This window comes from Sceloporus occidentalis, unplaced genomic scaffold (assembly GCF_023333645.1).
Source record: "Sceloporus occidentalis isolate IW3139 unplaced genomic scaffold, rSceOcc1.0.p SCAF_1, whole genome shotgun sequence".
In the NCBI taxonomy this organism is placed as follows: Eukaryota; Metazoa; Chordata; class Lepidosauria; order Squamata; family Phrynosomatidae; genus Sceloporus; species Sceloporus occidentalis.
In genome coordinates, this window is record NW_028316981.1 from 24,143,824 (window position 1) to 24,171,005 (window position 27,182).

The following is a 27,182-nucleotide window of genomic DNA, read 5'->3' on the forward strand; positions in this document are numbered from 1 at the left end:
CAGACATCTGTGGTTGCATCTGCACTGCAGAAATAACACAGCTTGACACAGCTTTAACTGCCATGGTTCAATGCTATGTAATTTTGGGATTTGCAGTTTGTTTTGGTACCAGTGATGTCTGACAAAGAAGACTAAATTTCTCACAAAACTACAAATCTCAGAATTCCATAACATTGAACCATGGCAGTTAAAGTGGTGTCAAATTGGGTTATTTCTGCAGTGCATAGGCAGCCTTTGTTGTGCTGAAACCAGTGTTCTGACCTTAGCCTAATTATTCCAAAAACCTTGCTTAAAAGATTACTGGGTTTTGCAAACAGGACTCCGCCACAGAGAAGGCCTTCTCTTCAGTAGCAGAGTTTGGAAAAGATTTTGGAGGATGTTGCATGGGGGATAGTCTAAAAAAAATAACAATTTTATGCATGAAACAAAGTTTGTGTACATTCAACCATCAGAAAGCAAAGATGTCACTCACTATCCCAGCCACCTATGTGGAGAATTTTGGATTTTGGAATATTTTGGATTTCTGAATTCTGGATAAGGGAGACTCAACCTGTAATTTTAAAGTTGTAGCCTTGTACAAAGGGATTTGAGATATTCATTGAGAGTAAATATACATTCTTCTGAAAGTGATTAATTGAGGATGATTCACTGGGGAAGTTTCTGTATTGGCCCCTGCCCCGTGCATTTCCTGGAGGTATCTACAGTAGAAAGCAGGATTCGGGATTAATTGGATCTGATCTGGTAGGACTCTGAACCAGGAATGCTCCCCATAGATCTGGTAGAGCTCTTTTACATTATTCTGAAAAGGTGTGCAATAGGAGTAGTATTCAATGAAATTTTCAAAAAAGGAGGGAGGGTAAGCTTTTTTCGCCTGTGAGTTCTGGAATGAAGAGCCCCCTTTCCTTTTCACCAACCAGAGCAAACACAAAAATAATGCAAATGCACACAAGGTGTATTCAGCTTTTTAAATGCAGAACTTGAATCCTATTAGTGGCAAATGTGGATTATCTTTAGAACAATGGTGATTATGCAGCTTTTATCAAATAAGTAAAATATAGCCACCAGTTTTAATTTCAACAGAAGATACGCAAAGTAGGTTAATCGCATGCAAGTTTGCTGCAGCTCTTGATGTATGTTTCTAAGCTTATTCCTTAGACCAGTTTCTTGACTAGTTAATTAGCCTGAGTTGAGAAACAGCTGGCGAAATGATGTTAGTTATGACTTTTGGGGGAGAAATATTACTGCAATTGGTTTTGTAATTATTCTGTCTCACATAATGTGCTTGTTAAGGTTAAGAGCATTATGATGTTTGTAAGGTTATTTTTTGTTTTGTTTTGTTTTTTTGAGAACTTGATTACTGCAGCAAAAAGAGCTGCGTGGAAATGATATGGTTATAATCTTCTGGACTTTAAAATGGTTTTCTAGGGCATGAAGTATAGTCATAATTGCTAAATTGACTGAGTGAATATGGCCTGTGAGAGTTTATTTATTATGCTTATATCCTGCTTTTCCTCATAGGGTCGCAAAACCAATTACATCCAAGAGGATAGCAAATGATAGACAGAAACATCTCAGAGAATATGCTCCCTTTATTATTTCTAACCATATAAACTATTACTTTGACATTACTGTTTCTAAGACCTATAGTCTCTTTATATTATCTGAAAATGTCTTAATTTATAAGCAGAGCTTCGGCTATAATGGTTTACAAGCAATTTGGTTACTAGTAAGAAGTTACTTTTTTAAAATAAGAGAGTGACAAAATCAGTTGTGTAACATTCTCTTTGTTGTTATGTGCCTTCAAACCAACTTTGACATATGGTGACCATATCTGAAGGCTTTCTTGTCAAGATTTATTCAGAGCAGGGTCTCTCAGCCTTCCCCTGAGGCTGAGCAAGTGTGACTTTCCTCTGAGGTTGAGAGAATATGGGTTCTCTACTTTTTAAAAATTACCTTTAAATAGCAATGGGGACATTGACAGAAGGTTTCCTAGTTTGATGCTATTCTGTTATAGCATTCCTAGGTAGAGGGAGTTTAAGCAGTGAAAAATAATGAGTGAGCAAAAAAATAGTGTTGTGCCTGTCGTAAAAAACTGTAATGAATAACAGAAGCAAATCACCATGAAAACACTAATGAGTAGCAAGAATTAATTACTTTTATAACGTAAGTTTCCAATCTTTGTTTATAAGTACAAAGGGAAAGTGTGCAATGGCTAGTCTTTGGGATAAAGTGAGAAATTAACCCCACCTCTTGTTTGACCTCTCTTGCAGAATGAGTATGATGCCTCTGGGGGCATTCCTTCTTTCTGCTCTGTGTTTCCTGGGGACCGTAATTCCACCAGGACTACAATATGCCTCCTTTTCACACAACACCACCAAGTTTCTTCATTTGGTTATGGATCCTGACTCTGGGACTCTCTATCTGGGAGCAACAAACTTCCTTTTCCAGCTGACATCCGACCTGGCGATGGAGGAAGCCGTTTCCACGGGGCCTTTTTATGATAGTAAGGATTGCCTCCCTCCTGTCACCATGGAGAACTGTCCCCTGGCCCAGAAGACAGACAACTACAACAAGCTCTTGTTAGTCAATTCGCTGGAGAAGGAGCTCATCGTGTGTGGCAGTGTGTGGCAGGGGATCTGTGAGAAGAGGAGGCTTGGCTCTATTAAAAATGTCCTCTTCCAACCTCAGACACCAGGAGACACTCAATATGTGGCAGCAAATGACCCCAATATTTCCACTGTGGGGCTAGTTGGGTACTCCAAAGACAATGTACCGCTTCTCTTTGTGGGCCGAGGGTATACCAGTCGAGGAGTCGGAGGGAGCATTCCCCCCATTACAACACGGAATCTTAGGGCCCATCCGGGAGAAGTGCCAGGGCCAGATTCTCACCCCATCTTCTCCTATGAGGAAACAGCAAAACTGGCCGTGGGCCGGCTCTCGGAATATAACCACCATTTTATCCAGTCATTCACTCATGGCTCCAGTGTTTACTTCTTATTTTACCGGCGTGATCTGAAGTCCCACTCCCGTGAGTACAGGACCTACATTTCCAAAATCTGCCTGGACGACTCACACTATTACTCATACGTGGAGCTACCTTTGCTCTGCAGGGGAAAAGAAAAGACTTACAGCCTGCTGCAGGCTGCCTATGTTGCACAGCCAGGTGGAGAAGAAGACACTGGCGCAACCCAAGGAGATGTGCTTTTTGCTGCCTTTTCCGCCTGGCAAGCTTCTTCGGGGAAGCTGAGTGAGGAATCGGCGCTCTGTATTTATACCATGGATGAAGTGGACCGCCTAACTACACAGACCAGGGACCTCTGTTACACCAAGGATGGGAAATCGGAGGAAGGGGTAGAGGTGGCTTATATCGAATATGACGTCAATTCTATCTGCGTCCAGCTGTCAGCAGTAAGTGGTCATTTATGTCATGCATATGTAAATCTGGCAGAGCTTGTATGTAAATCACAAGCAATACAGTTACTTATAACAAGTTACTTCTTTGTTTCTTTTTTTTACACATGGTGCATGATGAACTTGCATTTCAAAAATAATGCAGAGTGGAAATGAAACCACCTCCTTTGTATAATGATCAACATTTCCTAGTTACTTTTAAAGTCATTTTGGCAGGAATTTTTCTTATGGCATTCTCTTCTCAATCTTCCTCCCCTCCAGCAAAGAAAACTAACAAGAAAGTATTGAGTGATGCAACAACTTACTTTTGGGTTCATATTATAATGAGTGAATTACTTGTTAAATATTATACTGAGAGACAGGAATGGTTTATTAAAATGTAACATTCCAAGGTTTGGATTTGGGACCTTTAGTCTGAAATGAGAAGTGGCCAATTTATTTAATATATTTGTATCACAGTTTTCTTCTATCATGCTGACAACTTTTCCAAGGCTGAGGGGAGGAACTTCTGAAAGGTTAGTCTGCTGCAAAAGCTGAGTGGAGTCTGACCAGCTGACTAAGAAATAGCATCTTTTATTTATTATTATGGGGTATTGAGATTATGGTTGGGGATGTTGGACAATGACATGCTGGGGATGCTCTATCTGGATTCCCTGCTCTGAAATGGAGGTTGGAATTGGTGGCCTAAGGGCCCCTTGCAACTCTGTGATTCTATGATTAATGAATATTCTTGATAATCCTTACAGTGGGCCCTTGGTATTTACAGGGGTTTGGTTCCAGGACCCCCCGAGGATAACAAAATCCATGGATGTTCAACTCTCATTATTACAATGGAATAGTAAACTGGTGTCCCTTATATAAAATGACAAAATCAGTTTTTGCTTTATAAAATTTATATCTTTTTGGAATGTTTTCAAACCATGGATGCTTGAATCCATGGATAAAAAATCTGTGGATATAAAGGGCTGACTGTAGTATATTTTAGATGTGTTGCTTATATTATTGTAGAATGAACTTTTGTTTTTCTAATCATTGCATGATGCCTCGAATGAGGAATCATTAACAAGGTCTTAATTGCTTGACACAGGGGACTGGATGCTGCATTTAAGTGGCCAGTCTGTCCAACAATAGTCTCGTCTGTTAATTAGAATGCAGAGGTTTTTGTTTCTTGATCTCAGAGGAAAAGATATTACATTAATGAAATAGTGTGTTTTATCAGAATAGGTAATAAGTGAGTGGGACTTAACTTCACTATTGTATAAACTTTTCTCATTGTGGAAAGGAACATCTATTTGGACTTTAGCAACATGGGCTTTTCACAAAGTCCTTTTGGTTGATTCAGCTAGATATTCTCTTTGTATCAACATTTTTTCTGCATTTTTATATATTTTTTCCTATGTATGTATTTTGATGTTAAAATTTTAATTTGTACGCCGCTTTAATCATCGTGGAAAAGTGGGATAAAAATAAAATTTTATTATTTTATTATTATTATCTCAAAAAAGATGTGTTCCAAATCAGAATTCGTCACACCCACACCCAAATAAATTTTCCTTCAGTCACAAATTTCTAGCATTGCAGAAGGTGAGACGTTGACAATTGTTCCTGCCTGTTGTGTGCCTCCAAATCATTTTTTTACTTATGGTGACCCTAAGGTGAACATATTATTGGATTTTATTGGGAAGTTTCTTCAGAGGGGTTTGCCATTGCCATCTTCTGAGGCTGAGAGTGTGTGACTTGCCCAAGGTCACCCAGTGGGTTTTTATGCTTGAGTGGGGAATCAAATCCTGATCTCTAGACTTGTAGTCCAACACTCAAACCACTACACCACATTGGCTCATTCTTAAAACTCTTAAATTTGCTGTGTTTGCATTCCTTTGGTATCTTAGCCTGCTCATTTTTCTTCGGTTGCCTAAACTATATTTCTAAATGCTCAACTGATTTTTTAAAATTACTTTAGTGCTAGAAAATTTAATCAGGAGGGGGCAGAATTACTAGGGTGGGCAATGCCCTCATCTCACCCCTCCCGTGTAGGTTCAACTCCTGATAGCATTCTTAACAGCTGTAGCAATGTCCTATGGAACTCTGGGGTTTGTAGTTTGGTGAGGAACTAGAGCTCTCTGATTGACAGTTAAGATACTGTACCATAATTATGTTGTGGGAAAGAGTCAGTGGAGAAAACAGAGAGAACTATGTGAACAGTGTCCACACTGGTTGAGGTACATCCTAAAGCAAATCCAGGGGGGAAATATATACTGGAGTGTTTTTATTTAATATTGTAATGGTTCATTTGTTTTAGATGAGAGCCAGTGTGGTATAGTGGTTTGAGCATTGGATTGTGACTTTGGAGACCAGGGTTCAAATTTTGGCTCAGTCATGGAAACCTACCAGGTGACTTTGGGCAAGCCACACGCCTTCAAATTGGTTTTAGATACACCAGAGGTTGTACTTTCTGTGAAAAAACTGTAGATTGGTTGTTGTCTGAGATTATTTATAGATGGGAAGGTGGGGTAGAAAAGGCTAAAATAAATAAACTGTGTCAGCGGTCCATGTACAGAGTTTGGAAACTTTTTTTTAACTACAGCTTCCAGAATTCTACAGCCAACATTACCAGAAACCTTTCTAGGCTTTGGTCAGACCAGATGTTGGCCACTTCCCTGGAAGTATTAAAGGATATAATAAGAGTCCTGCTAAACCAGACTAGAATTTCATCTAGGTGCGTTACAGACCGCCCGTTTGGGGCGGCCTGTAACCGGCCCTTTCCCCGCCAGATCAGGGCCTCAGCTGTCACAACGGCAGCCTCCGAGGCCCCGATCCGTCACTTTCCAGGCAGCGGGGAAGCGGCAAAAGGCTGCTTCCCCGCAGCCTGGAAAGGGGTGTCCTCAGGGATTCAAGCCCCGAGGACACCCGATGGCGGCAGGGAGGAGGAGAAAGGGGCCACTTGGCCCCTTTCTCCCTTGCATCCCTGGCGCAGCCATTTAAAGGCTGCGCCAGCAATGCAAACCGCAGAAGGAGCTCTGTTTTGGAGCTCCATCTTGCGCCGCAGAAAGGGCACTCTATGCGCCCTCGCGCGACGATGTCACGTCCACGCCGCCCCATTTAGAGGCAGCGCATTCGTGATGTCGTAATGGGAGCCCCCGTGTGGAACGGGCGCTGCCATTTTGTACGTCCTGGGGACGTACTAGGGTTAGGTGCGTGCGTAAGGGGACGTACTAGGGTTAGGTGCGTGCCTAACCCTAGTACGTCCCCAGGACGTATTTTACGCCTGTGCGGAACGGGCCCTAGTTCAGTATTTTAGTCCACACATGGTTCTACTTTTCCTTTAGTTCCTAAACCCCAGAGATGTGTAACCGCAATGGGCATGTTTTGGATTGCTGGAAGTGAAACAACATCATTTCTGGCTGTCATTTTTGCCAATTTATGTTTTTGTGGGCGGGACTGCAGGTATGGCTGGAATAAACTGCTGTATTTGCAGGTGCTTACGGGTGAATACAATTGTCAACAATTAGGGCCAAAGGATTTTGAGGGACTTCTTAGATACTTCTGAGGGGCTTCAGGGGGACACACTTGGTGGACCCCAAGGGCCATATGCAGCCTGTGGGCTGCACTTTGCCCATCTGTGCTTTTCCCAGTAACAGGTTTTCAGTGGCTTCATGAGCCTTATTGCATTGCAAACAAAGCATGCAGGCAGCCAAAGAGATTTCCCCCCACCCCCCTATTTCTGCCTTCACGTGACATTCTCTTCTGGTCGTAAAAACATGAGAGAAGGTTGTAAAAGTTTCCCTTTTGCTAACCAGATTTTTCCTCCTTGGCAAAAGGGATGCTCTTACAACCCTCTCCCACCTTTTTACCACTGAAAAGAACACAAGTGCTATGATGTCTTGCAGAGACAGAAAGAGAAACACGCATTTCTTTCACAGTTTGCCCAGTTTGTGTGCAATGTGATAAAGCTCCAAGTTGCTGAATATGAAGGCAACCTAGCCAAACTGGACAAATAGCTGTTGCTGGACCTGTTCCCCATTATTTTGTCTAATTCCCTTTTAGAAACTTCACATCAGTTACTCCTTCTTGTGGCAGTGAATTCCATAAGTTAATTATTTTTTCTGTGACCATCTATCTTCTTTGTTTCCTTCTTCTTTGTGGACATGACAAATACAAACTGCATGTAGCGGAATAATATAACAGTATAAACTGTTCCAGTTTATAGGAAACTAACTACACTTTCATTTCAGAGTGTTAATGAACATTTGATTGGGGCTCCTCTGGGATGGGACAATTTAGAGCCATAAATTGCTTGGAAAGAAGATAGTTAACGATCCATGTTACCCTTCCTTTCTTTGTCATAGAATCATAGAATAATAGAGTTGGAAGAGACCGCAAGGGCCATCTAGTCCAACCCCCTGCCATGCAGGAAATCCAAATCAAATCATCCCCGACAGATGGCCATCTAGCCTCTGTTTAAAGACCTCCAAGGAAGGAGACTCCACTACACTCCAAGGGAGTGTGTTCCACTGTCAGACAGCCCTTACTGTCAGGAAGTTCTTCCTAATGTTGAGGTGGAATCTCTTTTCTTGTAGCTTGCATCCATTGCTCTGGGTCCTAGTTTCTGGAGCAAGTGAAAACAAGTCAGCTCCCTCCTCAGTATGGCATCCCTTCAAGTATTTAAACAGGGCTATCATATCACTTCTTAACCTTCTCTTCTCCAGGCTAAACATCCCCAGCTCCTTAAGTCGTTCCTCATAGGACATGGTTTCTAGACCTTTCACCACTTTACTTGCCCTCCTTTGGACACGTTCCAGTTTTTCAACATCCTTTTTGAATTGTGGCGCCCAGAACTGGACACAATATTCCAGGTGGGGCCTGACCAAAGCAGAATAGAGTGGCACTATTACTTCCCTTGATCTAGATACGATACTTTTACTGATGCAGCCTAAAATGGCATTGGCCTTTTTAGCTGCCGCATCACACTGATCACTCATGTTCAGCTCTACTGTTTTTCAACTTTAAATTCAGAAAGGTCTTAGGTTTAAACTTGCTATATAATTTAAAGGGAAGCCAGTAGCAGATGCGATGACTGAGACCTTGAAGAGTTGCTTACAGTCAGAGTAAATTGTAGTGAGTTACCCAGAGGTGCAAGCAGGATTCAGGAAACGAAGAGGCACTAGGGACCACATTGCAAACATTTGGTGGCTAATGGAGCGAAGAACATGGAGAAACAGAATGGTTCCTAATTGGCAAAGGTGTCAAACAAGGCTGCATCCTCTCACCCTGTCTGTTCAACTTGTATGCAGAACTTATTATACAAAAAGCAGAATTGGACACAGAAGAAGGAGGAGTGAAAATAGCAGGAAGGAATATCAATGATCGATGACACCATACTACTAGCCAAAAACATCACAGACTTGGAACAACTACTAAGGAGGCTCAAGGAGGAAAGTGCAAAGGCAGGCTTATTGTTGAATATAAAGAAAACAAAAATAATGATCACAGAAAATTTACACAGATTCAACCTATATAATGAGTAAATATAAATAAATAGTAAAAGCATTTTCATACCTGAGATCAAATATTGATCAGGGTGGGGACTGCAGTCAAGAAGACTAAGGGCTAATACAGACTGGCACTTTATGCTGGCCTGGGCCCAAACTAGGGTTGAAATAGGGCTGAGTGTGCACATGCTCAAAACCCTTCTGCCGGCATCCGGGTGCCATTTTGGAGCACACCTGTCCATACAGGGCACACCATGATGATGCACGTGCGTCACAGTGCCCAAACGGCACTGGCTGGAAGGGGCATCATGATGGCATGCAAGTACCAGTATGGCTTCCCTTCCAGAAAGCTGCTTACAGCAGTTTCTTTTGGCTCCCGAGAGGGAAAGGATTGTTGCCGCCAAACGATCTGGGGCTAAAAGGGGCAGCGTTTAGCCGCCCATCTGTCAAGCCCCTATGAATGGGGAGGGCAACCATGAGAGAACTAGAAAATATCCTAAAATGTAAAGACATGCAACTGAGCATGAAAGTTAGAATCATACAAGCCATCGTATTCCCTATTACCATGTGTGGATGTGAGAGCTGGACAGATAAGAAAGCGGGTAGGAAGAGAATTATGTGGCACTAGAGAAGAGTGCTGAGGTTTCCATGGACAGCCAAGAAGTCAAACAAATGAGTCCTACAGCAGATCAAACCAGAAATCTCACTGGAAGCCAAGATGACTGGACTGAGGCTGTCGTACTTTGGCCACATCATCAGGAGGCACGACTCACTGGACAAAACAATAATGCTAAGAAAAGTAGAGGGAAGTAGAAAGAGAGGAAGACCTCATGCTAGATAGATGGACTCTATTAAGGAGGTCATGGGTATGAATTTGCAGGACCTGAACAGAGCAGTGGAGCATAGGGAGTCTTGAGTTGCCATGGGTAGGGATCGACTCGAGGGTGGATAACAACAACAAACCCGGACAAATAGAGGCCAATTGAGATGTTCTGGATTGGTTTAAGACAGGATGGACAACTGTCAAGGCTGGGAACATACTAGACCCCCCAGGGGAGCTTGAGGGTCCAACCCCTACCATTGCTTCCTGCAAAAAAACCAAAACATTTTACACTTCACATGCTTTCCAGTATCCTCTAGCATGAATAGTGGTGATTCTGTAATGTTTTTAGGCTGCTAGGCCATTTTATATCGTTTTAAATTTTTAAAAAGAGAGGTATTTTTTTAAAAAACAAGAAATGACCCAGAATTGTCTAAGAAGGCCAGAAACGTAGCCAAATTCCCCTCATGTCCACTTTAAAGGGCATTTAAAGGCAATTCCACCCTCCCATGACCCTAGGCCTCCCCAAATTATTCTGGGGGTTGCATTTGGCTGGAACTCTCCCCAGGCTGTCTTTAAGATGGGAGAAAGAGGGAATGTCCCCCACAGATACTGTACCAGTTTTCTCATGTAGAGAGCAATAGCCTGAAATAAAAGAGATGGCTGCTTCACATGATTCAGACTCTGGATTTTTGTTTTTGATTTTTTTTTTTTAGTGTTCAGCAATATATGGAGATCTAGCACTGGAAAAAGAATCTACTTTCTTTTGGACTGCAACTGTCCATGTGAGCAGAGCAACATTGGAGGGTGAGAGAGATACATTACTTTCCCCTCCTTGGCTACATCTGCATTGGAGAAATAATGCAGTTTCCCAGTAGATAAGATCCCCACATCCTGTAGTTTGGTAGGACAAGACACTTCAACTGCCATGTCTCCGTGCTATGGAATCCTGGGATTTGTAGTTTGTTGTGGCACCAGAGCCCTCTGACAGAGAAGGCTAAGTACCTCATAAAACTGGCCAGACAATAGGTTCTGGTTGTTCCAGGGGGTTTTGCTGTTGAATTTTTCACACTGCTTTAGGCAGCATTGTGGGGCATTTTGTGGATATTTATTTTACATGAAAAAGGAATAATTTTAAGGGAGCATTTGGAGGCTATGGGGGAAGTTAGAGGTGGGGAAAAAAGGAGAAGCACACTTTCCCCACTCCTTTTATAAGGTGCTGTGCAAGGAAGCTCTACAATGTGACTTACTCCTTAAGAGTGATGCATAGTTAAGGCTGTTCTTTATTCAGGTCCTTATCCTCGCTCTTTAATTACTAAGTCACCTTCTTAGCTCTTGCCTAAGGGCAAAACTAGTTGTTTGTGGAGAGCCAGGCTTAGGAAGCTGGGAGTCTGCCAAGCAGCTGCAAACTAGCAGAAAGGGAGTGGGTGAGGAAGTAGCTATTTGAATTAGAGAAGGGGGAGCAACCTTAACTCTCCCTTGGTCAGCTGCCGAGGATTCATACTGATATTTAGGAGTCCTAGTCCTAAATCAGTTCATGAGTCCTGTCATCTACCCCAAATCTCAAATTCACCTTATCTTGAATGTGAAGGAATTTGCAGATTTTGATCAATTCATACAAAAACAAACAGAAACAAATTCTCAACCAACCCCAAATGAGTTTAGGGTTGCCATAATTCTCTACTATAAACTGGGACAAAATGTAGGACAAAATTTAGACCAAAATATAGGACAGTTGTAGGATAAAATTTAGCCCAAAATGTAGGACATTTAATGTCCTCCATTTTTCTTAATGTCCTACATTTTGGGCTAAATTTTATCCTACAATTGTCCTATATTTTGGTCTAAATTTTGTCCTACATTTTGTCCTGGGTTTATAGTAGAGAATTATGGCAACCCTAAATGAGTTGAGTTTGGATATTGGCAACAAACTGCTAGGCTCAGAATGTGTTGAGAGGCTTTATTGCCATGCTGTCCTATGACTTTTGTGCCTTTGGCTCTTGTTGATAGATCTTGGGGTTCTTTGTAAAGAAACAAAATGCCTCAAACCAAGTTGTTCCAGCAAGGCTGTAGTCCAGGGATGGGAATCATGTAGCCCCTGGACTCCCACATCAAATTCTCCCTATCAGACAAAAAAATTGTAGCCAGGAATTGACAACTGTAGTTCCAGAGGCCTTCAGGAAAAGCAGTTCTTCATTTACTTGCTACTTTTCCTTTCCTACCTTACAAAGGAGCCAGATCCTGTCTGATACTGAAAGCTAAACAAGTTTAATATGCATCTAAGGAAGCAGATTGAAGTCTACAAAAGCTTATGCTGCCAATTTCTTTCTTTCAATTAGTCTCAAAATTCTACAAGATTTCTACATACAGGTTCAGTCCTGGTTAGTACTTGGATGGGATCCTGCCAACAAATACCAGCGGCTGTGGGCTATATTTCAGAGGAAAGCAAAGCAAATTATCTTTGGGTATTCCTTTCTTAAGAAAAGTATATGTCAGCAGATGAAAAGGTGTCAGTATATGGGAGGAGTTTGGATGTTCATTTGCACATCCCTTAGCAGTCAGTACATAAATATAGCAATAGCAAGTACGTTTCTATACTGCATATCAGTGAACTAGCACTCCCTAGTTTACAATTTGTAAGCCATACATGTAAATATGAATTAGTCTCATTGAGTCAGGTTCTATAACAGTTAGCCTTATGCTTCATTATTTCCAGTTCAAATCAATGGGGTATAAAAGTGCTTAATTTGAATAGGCAATATTGTATTGGAGACCATCAATGAACACAAAGTGCCGTAGGTGATATTTCAGAGGAACTGTCAGAACCACCTCTGAGTATTCTTTGCCTAAGGAAACTCTGTGAAATTAATAGGGTCACCAGAAATTGACATGCAACAGGCATCTTAAAGGCACATACACATAGACATACATATACACATTTTACAAAAGCCCCAAACAGCAAATTTTAGAAACAAACATGTTTTAAAATGTTTGTGTCCCCCTTCCCCAGAAAACTGGTGGGTGCCATCCCTAGACTGTCCACAGCTTCCCACCTCTCCTGTAGTCTGTAGATGAAATAGATCTCTTGCATTCCAAATCTGGTTGTCTGCTGACTGCACAAACCCATGTGAATGCACATAAAAGCCTTGCCTGCTCTTGTGATTAAAAAAACCCAAGTAGCTGGAGAAGGCCTCAGTGAGAAACACGATCACCTGCTAATTGCCGCAGATCACACAGGTGTTAAAGCCCCTGCTAAAGGCTGCAGTTCAAAAATTTGGCAACACTTTTTCCTTGGAACTTGATCAAGAGCGTTGTAATCTCCATTGGCTACGAGGGGCAGAGGCACAGCTGTGAAGAAAAGGAAGGAAAGAAGCAGAAAAATGTTAGAATATGGTCTAAATAATATCCCATGTGATAGTACGTATTAAAAGATGCAAAGGTGGAGAAGGGCTGGTGGCAAAGTTTTATATATGTTTGCCCTCGTTTTCGCCCATGCTGTTGATCCCATCATGTATCATTAGGAGAAATGTGTAGAGATTAGTGGCCCATTTTCTCCGCAGAATTTTTAAAGGAAATCAAATACTTTATTGCAGAGTTTATTTCAAAATGAATGGACTTCCTAACCCCCTCCTCTCACTATGAACTAGCACATAATGATGAGGAGCCCAGTTACCAAGTTCTTTCAATTGCGTTTTTTGGGGGGAGGGGTTAGAGTGGGATTTTCAAGGGTGATTAAATGCCTCCTTGAAAACACCCAAACACAACACTTGGTTTGTGTTTTTGTGGCTGTTTCAATCAATGGGTCCTTAGTACCACCTTGACTGTTTATTTATACATAATTTTCTCTTCCTCTAGTTCACAGTCCCAGCTATTTGGGGATCAAATAATGACCAAAATGGCATAATGATGCTTCATGGCTGGACAGTCAGTTAAACACATTGTACAATCAGCTACACAGATTTTTTTATCCATGATCCAAGCATCCACAACATGAAAATATTTTTTAAAATATATAAATTTCAAAAAGGAAACCTTGATTTTGTCATTTTATGTAAGGGTTTCCATTTTACTACCCCACTATATTCAATGGGAATTGAGCATCCACTGATTTTGAAATCCACAGGGGGTCCTGAAATCAAACCTTGGCAGATAACAAGGAACCACTATACTTCCATACAACCATTAACATTTCTAAGTTTGGGAAGACAAGCAGGGTTGGGTCTGGCCAGTTCTGTCCTGGTTAGTGCTTGGATGGGAGACCACCAAGTCATTTAGGTTCTCTAGGTAGGGCTAGGAAAGAATTGTGCCTCAAACTCTGTAGAGCTGCTGTCAAACAGAGATGACAGTACTGGGCTAAATAGACCAATGATCCATTTAGTACAAGGCAGCCTCTAGTTTTCCTGGAAAACAGTATCACAGAAAGAAGACAAAATACAGATTTTCCACACATGAATGACAAAAGAAAACTCCCCATTGCTGTTGTAACATGGTGACAACAACTGCAAAACTGATTTAGCAGCCTCATGGTCATTGACTTCACAATACCTGATTCATTGGCAATCATTACGAGTGTTTCATTGGCCACACAGCACAGGTAGGTAGAGCTTTGCTTATCTCAGCAATGCTAGGCTGCATAGTGGGTCTGGCTGTGTGCCCTGTCAAAACAGGCATTTTCATAGCACTGCCGTGGTTGCCACATGTGTGGTATATTTGATATCTGTTTATTTCTTTAGTTATTGTTAAGATTTATGCTCTTATGTTGTAAAAGTAACTTTCAATAAAAATTTTAAAACATAAGATAGCCAGTACATCAAAATATGTTAGAAACAGCAACTCTGTAAAAGCATCCAGTCTAGCAGCCATGAGGTGCCTTCATTTTCTCAACAGGCATCCCCACATATAACACACTACAGTAGTATAACCTGGTGTTAGCCTGACACCCACTGATCTGTTTTGCAGTATATCTGTTCAAATAGGAACACAGCTGGTGAGATGAATTAGGTTGGTACAGGTTGAGCCTCCTTTACCTGGAATTTCAAAATCCAAAATATTCTAAAGTCCAAAAATTGTCCACATAGTGACACCTTTTTTCTGATGGTTCAGTGTATGCAAACTTTATTTCATGCACAAACTTATTTAAAAATATTGTATATAAAATCATCTATATGAAACATGCATTAATTTCATGTTTAGAGTTCTGTGTCCAAGGTACATAATGTATATGTAAGTACGTATTCTAAAATCTGAAAAACTTCAAAATCCAAAACACTTCTGATCCCAAACATTTTGGATAAGGGATGTTCAACTTGTAAAAGATGTTCTGTGTAATATCCTGTACATTTAAAAGTTGTGTAGAAGAGGGAATTTCATGTGATGTTACTTATCAGCAACTAGGTAACAAACAACATCTGTTGTAATTTCCTTTTAGACACAAATATTAAAGTTGCAGCAGCCTGCTTCAGTTTTGGCAGCCTTATTTATCTGCCCTGTCAACAGCACCTCCCCATCTTCTCTGGACTTAGACTTGAGGGTTTTTTGGCCTTCATAGCAAGTACATTTCTATAACACTTACTGATGTACTAAGTGGTTTACTAAGTGTAAGCTAATTGCCCCCAACAAGCTGGGTACTCATTTTAGCAACCTACAGAAGGATGCCAGGCTGAGTCAACCCATCTTGATCTGTGGCCCTTTCACACTATGTTTCCAACTTAATTGCCATGGTTCCATCCTCTTGCATTCTGGGGTTTGGAGTTTAGTGGGGGCACTGGAGTGCTCTGGATGAGAATTTGACATGCCCCTAGCTAGAATCATAGAATCATAGAGTTAGAAGAGACCCCAAGGGCCATCCAGTCCAACCCCCTGCCATGCAGGAAAGCACATTCAAAGCATCCCCGACAGATGGCCATCCACCCCTCTCCAAGGGAGTGTGTTCCACTGTCAAACAACTCTTACTGTCAGGAAGTTCCTCCTAATGTTGAGGTGGAATCTCTTTTCCTGAAGCTTGCATCCATTGCTCGGGGTCCTGTTCTCTGGGGCAGCAGAAAACAAGCTTGCTCCCTCCTCAATATGACATCTCTTCAAATATTTAAACAGGGCTATCATATCACCTCTTGACTTTCTTTTCTCCAGGCTAAACATCCCCAGCTCCCTAAGGCGTTCCTCGTAGGGCATGGTTTTTAGACCCTTCACCATTTTAGTCGCCCTCCTTTGGACACTCTCCAGTTTCTCAATGTCCTTTTTGAATTGTGCCCAGAACTGGACACAATATTCCAAGTGGGGCCTGACCAAAGCAGAATAGAGTGGCACTATTTCTTCCCTTGATCTAGACACTATACTTTTTACACTAAAATTACATTGGCCTTTTTAGCTGCTGCATCGCACTGTTGACTCATGTTCAACTTGTGATCTACTTGGACTCCCAGATCCCTTTCACATGTAGTTTCATTCCAAATCCTAGGAATCCTTAGGACAGAACCATGGCAGTTAAAGTGGAACTGTTGTGCTATGATTGTGTAGTGTTAATAGGCCCTTTGTCTAAGCATACTTTATTACTGTGTGCTGTATGTCTAGGTGACTAGCAGCACCTTGTTCCCACAGCAGCATGCACTCTGTGGCTCCTGCATTTGGATGCATCTTAATATCCATGCTTGGATGCACAAGAAGATGTGGTTTTAAGCATACAACCCATTGCGCTTCTCAGTATATATGAAATCACATGAAAGCACAGGCTTGTTTGAAAGCACATTCCAGAGTGCATCCAAATGAGTTTGAGATTCTTTCAGTCTTGATTTTGTTGCATTTCCATGAATTTCATCTATATTTTCTTCTTGTCTTTGGTTCATATTGAGTTGTGAGACTTTGTGGGGAAGGGTTCATATGGAGATTTATGCCCCGTTTTAATGCATTTTTCTGAATATATACATTTATTTTTGCGTTTTACTTAATGTACACATTTCCCCCATTATGTGACGTATGTTTATGTGTGAGATTTCAACTGTGGACACCTTAGCCATGAACATTTTTGAGTAGTTTTGTGTGCATTTTATTCTGAAATGCTCAGGAAGCCTTGCACATATGCAAATTCTTAAGATCAGGTGCATTTCTTGTCGCGATGAATTCCAAAGTGTAAAAAAGGGCTTTTTTTCATTTATACCATCAGATTCCTCCCTAATCCAGATGTTGTTGTTCTGTGCCTTCAAGTTGACTCCATCTTATGGCAAGGTTATCATGGTGTTTTCCTGGAAAGATTTATTCAGAGATTTGCTATTGCCTTCTTATGAGGCTGTGACTTACCCAAGATCACTGAGTGCATTTTCATGGATGAGTGGGAATGTGAACCATGGCCTCCCAAGAATCAAGTGCTCAAACCACTACACTGTGTACATCTCAGCAAATTCTCCTTATTATGGCAGTTCCATTTCTTAATGCTCCAAACCAGGGAGATTTTGGCTCCATTGATGAAGGAACAGGGAAAAACTACTTTCTTAGAACAGTCTAGCAAACTTTTTCATGGTCTTCGAACCCCTTCCCTGGAGAAAAAAATAAACTACAAATCGTGTTGCTTCTGTAGATGTTCTAAAAGTGTCCTGTGGGTTGAAGAATGCCCTGGGGGATTTGAGGGCCCTAAAAAGGATTGAGATTGTTTACTCCTATGGGAAACGTATTTCCAGGCCCTTGCACTAGATTAGTGGTAGCAGTGCCCTCCCAGGTTGGTCCAGTTTAAAACAGATCCATTAAAAAGCAAAACAAAACAGCTTGTCTGAACTGATCTTCATTCCATCCTCTCAAACTGAAAAAAAATGACAAATCGTTAGATAATTTGTACATCCTTCTTGTCAGCAGTAAGTGTTGACCCTTGGACTGTCACTAGGAATAGGACAAACTCCTCATTTTTGCAAACAACTTGAAGAGTGGGGTGGGAAGGAGAAGGAAGAGGAATGAGAGTAGGTGAGGTCAAATGTCATTATAAATGGAATCTATTATCAAAATAAATAACAGAGCATAGAAAAGATGCCAGGAAAAGGCCTCTGGGGGAGAAAGAACCACAGATTTTCAGAAATTTCTGGCTTAAAGCTTGTGTGGTTCCAGCTGCATAGTTAAATCTAAAGGCAGTGTGTGGGACACAGACCTTTTAATGACTTGTCTGTCCAATGGCATGTGAACTTCACCCTTGCCTATTCAGGGCAGGGGGAGGACTTGTCATTAAAAACTGTATTTAACTGGGCAAATTTGACCATGCCAGCTCGGGCATTGCTCCACCATTCAGTTCATCAGTAATACACACACACACCTTCACCATAGGAAATTTTAGCTTGGCTGGTTTCTATCAGAGGGTGCTCTCTTGTGGTATTCTTTTTAGACATAATGTTAATCCTGTGCTCTCTCTCTCTCTCACTCTGCCTCTCGTCTTTGCAAGCCAGCTCTTCTACACAGGTTTACTCTGGAAACAAGTCCCCCAGTGAATTCCCAGAATTGCTTTGGAATCTATTTTCAACATATAGGGGACAGCCAGAAACACCAGACACTAGACAAAAGTTCAGCTTGGTCATTTCCGCTGTTAAATCATTGGCTGGGTTCTCTGATGGTCATGGTGGTGTTCTGCAAACGTTTGTTTGTTTTGTGTGTTTGGTTCTAATTAAGATTTGGGTGACAAGGTCTCCTTAAAATTGCATGTATTTCTGAGGCAAAGCTGCATGTTAAGCATGGGGTTTAAAAGCATGCTTTGCAGAGGCTGTTAGCTTTTTTAGAAAAAGCATCCATGTGGAGCCCAGTTCAAACTGAGACTGTTGTGTGAGAGGAAGAGGATTTAACACTGTGTTGGTTTCCCAAGTGAAAATCTCTTCCTGCTATTTGCTTCTGAAGGCACAGCTTCTTGGAAAAAATATCTGCAGGAGGGAAGTTTAATAGGAGCATTAGCAGTAGCTAGTGTCTGTTTAGAAAATGCAACTTTGCAGGGCTCTCTTTCAGATGATGAGGAATAAGGATGTTTAATCCTTCCACCTGCCTGTACATTTATTTGTTATATTTTTATTCCATCTTTCCTCCAAGGAGCTTGAAGTGATATTCATGGTCCTCCTTTTCATTTTCATTCTTACAGTAACCCTGTAGGACTATGCCAGATAGTCAATGGCCCAAAGTCACCTGTGAGTTTTCTGGTCACCTAGGGATTTGAATCTATATCATCCCAGTCCTTGTCCCAGCCCTCGTTCCCACCAATCCTCCATCTCCATATGGTGGTTTCATTAAGCTATACCTTGCGGGGTGGGGGAACAGAACAGCTGCAAGGATAGATTTTGTAAGGGAGTTGGTACAGGTTGAGTCTCCCGTATCCAAAGTGCTTGGGACCAGAAGCTTTTTGGATTTTGGCATATCTGTATTGGAGATAGGACCCAAATCTAAACACAAAATCCATGTACTGTATGTTTCATGTATACCTCATACACATAGCCTGAAGGTAATTTCAAATAATATTTTTAATAATTTCATGCACGGTACAAAGTTTATGTACACTGAACCATCAGAAAGCAAAGATGTCACTATCCCAGCCCCCCATGAAAAAAAAAGTTTAGGTTTTTGGAATCTTTCAGATTTCCAAATAAGAGAGACTCAACCTATACAGGAAGGCTCCACCAAGGCAGTCCTGGTCTACACAGGGCCCACACAAAGAAGTAGTTTTTGAAAAAGGAACAATAAGTATGATTTGTGGAGTTTGACCTTAATTACTGAATGATAAAGAATTCCCTTCATGTATTGGGAAATAAATAGAACTTGGAAAAGATACCTATTTTATATGACAAATCCATGAATCCCACAGATAGTTTTGTCACTCTATTCTAGGATTTGTTGTCTAAGAAAGTAACTTTTCTGAGTTCTAGAAAAAAGCAGCACTGAAGCCTGTAAATGAGGCTGTGTTCTTACCAGTTAAATTTTATGTATTAATGCATTTTGAGGGGTGGATGGAAAGAAAAGAAGGAAATGACAAGGGGCAGTCAGATTAATGATAATGTAGTAGGAGGACAAGTAAGGAAGTTCAGACATGCTTGGAAAGAAGGAGAATATATGCATATATAATCTGAATGAATGGGAGCCCTCCAAGAGATCCTGTAATTAAAAACACAGCTCTTGCAAACTCACGGTTGTGACTTTCTTGATTGTGTCTATTTGCCTATGATGCAGTTTCTCTCTTTTCCTACTGCCTTCCACTCTATGTATGTGTGAGAGCCAGTGTGGTATAGTGTCCTTGGTGTTGGACTAGGTCTCTGGAGACCAGGGTTCAAATTCCTGCTTGGCCATGGAAGCCCACTAGGTGACCTTGGGTAACTCACACTCTCTCAGCCTCAGAGGAAGGCCATGGCTCACTTTCTTTAAACAAATCTTGCCAAGAGCACCTCCTGATAGGGTCACCTGAGGTTTGCCACAAGTCAGAAATGACTCAAAGGCACACAACAACAAAAATGTACCTTCAGGTCACCTGTGGACATATGACATGGATTTCTAAGGGTTTTCCTAGGCAAGAAATACTCAGAGGCAGTTTTGCCCATTTCTTCCTCTGAAATAACTTGGCATTCATTGGCATTCTCCAAGCATTATTGTCTATTGCTCTGTGTCATGTCATCTCATGATGTGTGTAAAATACAATAGCCTTAGTTTAGTAATTTTGGCTTCTACTAAGAATGCAGGCCAGATTTGCTCTGTGATCCATTTTCTGTTTGATTACAGCTACCAGAATCCCTTGGCCAGAGGTTTCTGGGAGCTGTAGGCTAAAAAAATAACTTTCAAGCATCTTCTCAGATGAGCAGCTGCCTGCCAAGATTAGCAAAAGCAGCATGCTGAGTCCAATTATGCATAAAATCACATAGTTGGAAAGAGCTCTATGGGCCATCCAGCATTTAGCATTTACATTTCTATTTTGCTTATCAGTGAACTCAGCACTCTCTAGCGATTTACGGTGTGTAAACCAAATTCCCCCAACAAGCTGGGTACTCAATTTACCAACCTACAAAAGGATGGAAGGCTGAGTCAACCTTGGGATGGAACTCACAACCTTGTGACTGTAGTACCAGCATTTAACCATTGCCACCAGAACTCCTAACATCCACTGTTAAATGTAGGATTTCCAGCTAAAGCACATGCAGCAGGTAGCTGTCCAGACTCTTCATGAAGACCTCCAGAGAAGGAGACCCCACTACCACACTAGGCATCTGCTGAACTGCTCTCACTGTCAAGAAGCTCCCTCTGAAGTCAGAAATGAGGCATCTAGAATCGATTATATGGCTGGGCACCTTGTTGTGACCTCAGAGGGAGCAGCTCATGCCAGTGGTGGTGATGAGGAGTGGTACAACAGGACATGTTGTAAATGTCTGCCTGGAGGCTATTGCTCTGGAGGGCTCTGGATTTTCTAGGAAAATCTGAAGCAAAAGATGAATTCGTAAATTCGGTTTAAGGGTGGTATACTGTGAGTTCGGTGCTGAATTGGCTGTATGTTGTCCAGACAGATTGCACAAGAACCAGGGCCCTGCATCATCTGGACTAAGAGGACGGGGCAGGGATGATGTGGTTTTTTTGTCTGTGTGAACACAACCCTAGTTTGGCTAGGGGGAGGCATTTTACAGGTGATGCATTGAAACTTTGAAAAAACGACTGCTAACCTAGACTACATCCTCATGTGGATCCCAATTCACTTGATCAGTAGATCTCCAAACTAGCCTCTGACTGACTACCTTTGCTGTAAACAGATATCTTGTTATTGTGTTAGTGATCGTTAGTAGAAAAATGGAATTAATCTCCATAAGACTGACTGGTCTTAAATAGGCTTATTCTTGCATTTTTTATTCCCTGTCTCCATAAAGGACACGTTGGATGCCTATCCTTGTGGTTCAGATCACACTCCAAGTCCCATGGCCAGCCGGCTGCCACTCGAAGCTAATGCTATCCTGGAAAAACCAGATTCACGTCTCACTGCTGTAGCAGTCAGCATTGAAGATGGACACACTGTCATTTTCCTGGGGGACAGCAAAGGTCAGCTGCATAAGGTATGTGTTAATTGGCATAGGAAGAAAGGAACAGCTCTGTACATCAATATTCCATTTTGAGCTTGGACAAGTTACTTTTTTGGAATGTAGTTCCTAGAATCCCACCACAGTCAGGCTGTTTCTGTTATTCTAAGAGCTGTAGTCAAAAAAAAAAAAAAAAGTGTCTGCATTTTGGTTCCATTTACAACCAAACTTTTGTCTGCTGTATACAAGATTAAATGAGGCTAGCTTGACCTAAGGACAGAGACAGCCTGGATCTCAAAGGAAGTGTTTTTTTTTAAATTGCAAATGGAATTTAAAGTTTATTTTCTAGACTTTAATATGCTTTGTCTCCCTGTACCCATGTGGCCAGAAGGAGGAGTGGCCCGTCTGCATGAATATCTCTGCATATCGTCTTAACTGAGAACAGCAACATTTTGGCAAAATGCAAGCCTGTAACTAACATTGTCATATTTTTTCCTCCTGTATGACTGTGGTCAAGTTACACTCTCTCAGCCTCAGGGGAACGCAGTGGCAAACCTTTTCTGAACAAATCTTGCCTAGAAAACTCCATGATAGGGTCATGTTAGAGTCGCGATAAGTCGGAAACAACTTGAAGGCACAGATTTTTATTGCTTGTACCAATACAAATAATCTGTGGGTATGGGAAGTGTTTTTAAATACGAAGTGTGCAAAGCTGTGTCTACTACACTGTATTAAAAATTATGATTCAGAGCCAAAAATAATAATATGCAAGCCTGTTAAAATTATGAAAAGTAGGTGAGGATACATGTATTGGGGTCTTGACATAATTTATTCTACTGACCCTGGCAGGGCAGGTAAAGAATGATGTAAAGCCCTCAGCTGCCCACTCCCACCCACACACCCACTGAGCCATGGAAATCCTACTGAGCGACCTTATCTGACTTTCCAGGTTTCACTTCGCTGTTTGTCTCTGCAGCAGTAAAGGCTAGAAATTTATTTTTTGAAGGAGAATACAAGAATTGAAATTTTGCACCCAGCGCTAGTTTCTACTCTTGTTTCAAACAATGAAGAATTCACAGGCCATTTTATTTTATTTTGCTTTTAATTTGGTCATGAACACAGATCATAAACTGATACATATGGTAAGAAGGACACTGCCTCAAAGTATGCCCATTGTAAAACATTTAAAAATAAAATATTTTTTTTTAAAAAACCACATTTTTGTGTATCTGTACTGCATATATATCTGGGTTGGGGAAAGTATTTCTAGTTCTTTGTTGTTGTTGTGTTGCTGTTGTTATGTGCATTCAAGTTGTTTCCAACTTATGATGACCCTATTGTGGGTTTTTTTCTTGGCAAAATTATTTCCCTTTACCTTCCTCTGAGGCTGAGAGCGCATGATTTACCCAAGAACATCCAGTGGGTTGAGTGTGGGTAGTCACACACTCAAATTACTCTAAGGCAGGGGTTCCCACCCTGTGCTCCAAGGAGCCCTTAGGACTCTGCATGCACTTCCCAGGTGCTCTGCGGCCGGTCCAGGAAAATGAAAGAAATAAAAATTGAATGAAATTAAAGAATAAGAATCTATTCTTATATATACTCCTAAACACCATTATCTTGTAAGACATAGGTTAGGCCTCTTAGGGGCTTTGCCATAGAAATAAGGGCTCTGCAAGTCAAAAAGGTTGGGAACCCTTGCTCTACGGTGACCTGACTCGATCATGGTGTTTTCTAGGCAGGATTTATCCAGAGGAGGTTTGCTATTGCCCCTGAGCCTGAAAGAGTGTGGCTTGCCCAAGGTCACCCAGTGGGTTTCATGGCCGAGTGGGGAATCAGCCCTGGGCATCAGGGTCCTAGTCCAATACTCAAAGCACTACGCCATATTCGTTCTTACTCTCCTTCATTTTTTCCATGTACAAGTAACCTGGGGCTATTAACACTGAACTGGTGTGTGCCTGAATTAATGAAAACAGTTGTTGTTGTTGTTGTTGTTGTGGTGGTTAACTGCCCTCAAGTTGACTTTGACTCATAAAGACCCTATGAATGTGAGACCTCCAACCAGGTAACTTAGCACTGTCTCAAGGATATGTCACTGAACTGTTGTTTTTTAAAAAATGCTTGCAGTTAGAAAAAATTAATGTTTTTGAAACGTTTCCTTGTTGAATGGGAAATGGCACTGTAATTCCCATTTTACAGAAATGCTTAAGTATCCCCAAGGGAATTTGTAAATGAACTCCTACTTCTAATCCCATCGTTCACACTAGCATTTTTATTTCCTGAGGTGAGGTTCTACTGTTGCTTGCCCTGACTTTCCTGTCAGTTTGCACCACTGCAGGTTTTTGATGCTCCCAGGCATGAAGGAATCCTTAACAAGAAGAATAATATCCAAAATCTACAAAATAGTAATACCTTTATTCAGTCAACCAAAATGCAAAATACAAGCCTGTGACTAACATCCTAATTTTATAATTTTTCCCCTCCTGTATGATTCTTAACACTTTTGCCTGATGAAGAAGCCAGTAGAGCTTCGAAAGCTTGCAGCATGTATTTTATACATTTTGGTTCGCTGAATCTAGGTTTCACTGTTTTGTGGATTTTGGATGTTATTGTACTTTGCTATATGTCCAACACAGCTGCCCCATAGGCTAACAAGAAGTAATAGCTTTTTCTTCAACCTCTTGGTCATGGTGCCACCTAGTGGCCTTCCAAAGTGAACACAGGTGGGAGGCTATTCCTTGACATATCATATCATAATATGATTATGTGTGCAGTTATCATAAGCTGGTGGTTCCCAAACTTGGATCCCCAGATGTTGTTGGACTTTAGCTCCCAGAAGCCCATTTAAGAAAGAGAATAGTGAGGGATTCTGAGAGGTGGTCTAACAACATCTGAATTCCCAGGTGGGCTTATTGTTTGAGAGACTACAGTCAGTCCACTTAAGTTGTACTTGCAAGTTTCTGTACAGTATATGAATAGATATTGCATGGGGCACTTTATTGTCATCGTCATCATCTTTATTTATATCCCTCTTGCTTTGCTCCAACGACTGGGGGTGTATCCACACTGCAGAAATAAGCAGTTTGACACTATGTTAACTACCATGACTCTATCATACAGAAACCTGGGATTTGTAGTTTGGTGAGTGCAAATATTAGGGAAACTCATCTGGATGTTTTTATTTAATGGAGTCAAGACCAGTAATCCTCCTCTTTACTTCCATGTTGCTTTACAACCTCCATATTCTTCCATTTCATTTCTTTATTTAAAATTCTTTGGAAGTGTGTGTGTCCATCCCTCTCCTCTGCTCTGCATCATTGCTAGGTTTTAAAGAATGGGGAGAGGAGCAAAAAGCAGACAACCCCTCCCCAGAAGGCAGGTCTCTCCCCCTGTCAGCATTCCTATAGCTGGGGAAAGCTGTAGCAGGTACTTGTGAGAGTTTGATGTAAAATAGGGAGAGTCTAGGGGAGCCACTGCCAAAGAGGTGGCAAATCCACTGGTCATTTTCCTGTCATTCCTCCTGCAGCTGTTCTCCCAGTCCTGGATCCTGTTCCTCCATTGGTTTGGTCCTAGCAGAGCTCCTGTGCAATTCAAAGGAGCTGCAGGAGGAACAGTGACAAAATCAATAGTAGTTTTATTGTAACTACAGCTGTGGATCATGCCCCCTCCTGCATCCCTAATGCAAAAGCTAAGGTGCAATTGAATCATAGTTTGACTGACTGTGGCAAAAGAAATGCAGAGATAGCAGATGTAATCATTTGGCACAGTTTTTTATAAATGTATTTATGGGATCATTCTCATCATAGACTCTGTGGTATAGAAATCTGGGTTCCTTTACTACTGAAAAATGAAACAAGGATCTCAAACTGATTAGACCTGTATCACTTTATCTCCCATTCCTCTAATTTCTTTGTCCATTCTGATTTGCTCCCTTGCAGGCCTACCTAGGAGTGATGGGAGACGCCCACCTCTATGCTTCTCAGGTGATCCAGCCCAACGGTGCCGTGAATGGAGACCTCCTTTTTGATCAGCCCAAGGAGCACCTTTATGTCATGACTCAGTCTATGGTGAGAACAACCATACTCCACACCTGTCTAACACAGCAGCACTCTTCACAGCGAGAGGGAAGTGTGTTTGGTTTTGCAGAATAGGCCTGCCTCTGAAGTGGGCCATACGTTGTTAGGAAGGGGTTCCTACTCTTCCAAGAGCTATGTTTCTAACAAACATGTCCCTCACAAAGACTGCCGTCATACTGCAGAAATAAAATAGATTGACACCACTTTAACTGGCATGACTTAATGCTATGAAATTCTGGGATTTGTAATTTTGTGAGACATTTAACTTTCCCTGTCAGAGAGCTCTAGTGCCCCACTAAAGTACAAATTCCAGGATTTCATAGAATTGAGTCTTGGCAGTTAAAGTGGTATCAAACTGCTTTTTTTTTTCCCTGCAGTGTGGAAGCAGCCAAAGTCCCTCACAAATAAATTGACCAGTCTAGGGAAATACGTAGTCAAAATGTGTACATATGCAAATATGTAATGGACACAGATGAAGTGATATTCTTTTGGTTGAGGATGTAAATGTCAGAACTGGCACACAGGGCTGGTCCTGTCATTAGCCAGAGTGGGGCTACCCCCTCAGGCAGCAGATTGTAGGGAGGCAATAGCCATTGTCCTCTGAGCTTTCCCCTGAGCCTCCTGGCCATGGTCATTCTTGGAGGGCATGTATCATACAGCCTGTCCTCTTTCCCTAAAGGAACCTGCTGCTGTTGGGTGTTGTGGAGGATGATATCCCATTACCAGTATTAAGAACTCCAAGTTTTTTCTTGTGGAATGGGAGGCCAATGCCCTCTTGTCTTTCACTTAAGGTAGCAACATATTGTGAGCCTGCCTATTTCCATGATGGTTTAAGCTGGTGATCCAGCTGGTTCTGAAAGTAAAATCATAGAATCATAGGGTTGGAAGAGACCACAAGAACCATCCAGTCCAATTCCTTTGCCATGCAGGAAGACATAGTTGAAGCACTCGCTGCTGATGGCCATCCTGCCTCTATTTAAAAACCTCCAAAGAAGAGGACCTCCACATTTTGAGACAGCATATTTCACAATCAAACAGCTCTTACTGTCAAGAGGTTCTTCCCAATGTTTGGGGGAAATCTCTTTTCCTGTAGTTTGAATCCATTGCTCTGTGTCCTATTCTCTGGAGCAGCAGAAAACAAGCTTGCTCTAATCTTAACGTGACATCCCTTCAAATATTTAAACATGGCTATCATCTTCACCGGTTAAACAAGTGAAAGGTTCAAAGCAAGTTCACAGGTAGACCATTCTCTTTTTGTTACTGGTCTCCAACATTTGGTTGTCAGAAGAAAATTATCTTTGAAAATGAGAGTTAACACTGGTAAAAGCCGGGATGGCCTGGCACTCCCTCTAACCCAGCTTCTCCAGTCTCCTTTAATTAATCCATGTTTAAT

At 41.5% G+C, this 27,182-nt stretch overlaps 1 protein-coding gene across 4 annotated transcripts in view; it reads left to right on the forward strand.

Moving 5' to 3' along the window:
* The window catches only part of LOC149321215 (plexin-B1-like), a 221,080-nt gene that overhangs the window by 118,332 nt on the left and 75,566 nt on the right, over positions 1 to 27,182 (forward strand). For 3 of the 4 annotated variants that reach the window (XM_089517440.1, XM_089517430.1, XM_089517450.1), the window contains 3 exons: positions 2,271 to 3,408; positions 21,570 to 21,752; positions 25,652 to 25,780. In XM_089517440.1, the coding sequence (XP_089373566.1) occupies positions 2,272 to 3,408; positions 21,570 to 21,752; positions 25,652 to 25,780 (1,449 nt within the window). In that variant the 5' untranslated portion in view covers position 2,271. Of the gene's footprint in view, positions 1 to 2,270; positions 3,409 to 10,440; positions 10,528 to 21,569; positions 21,753 to 25,651; positions 25,781 to 27,182 lie in introns of those variants that run through there. The other variant, XM_089517459.1, reaches the window with a different exon arrangement.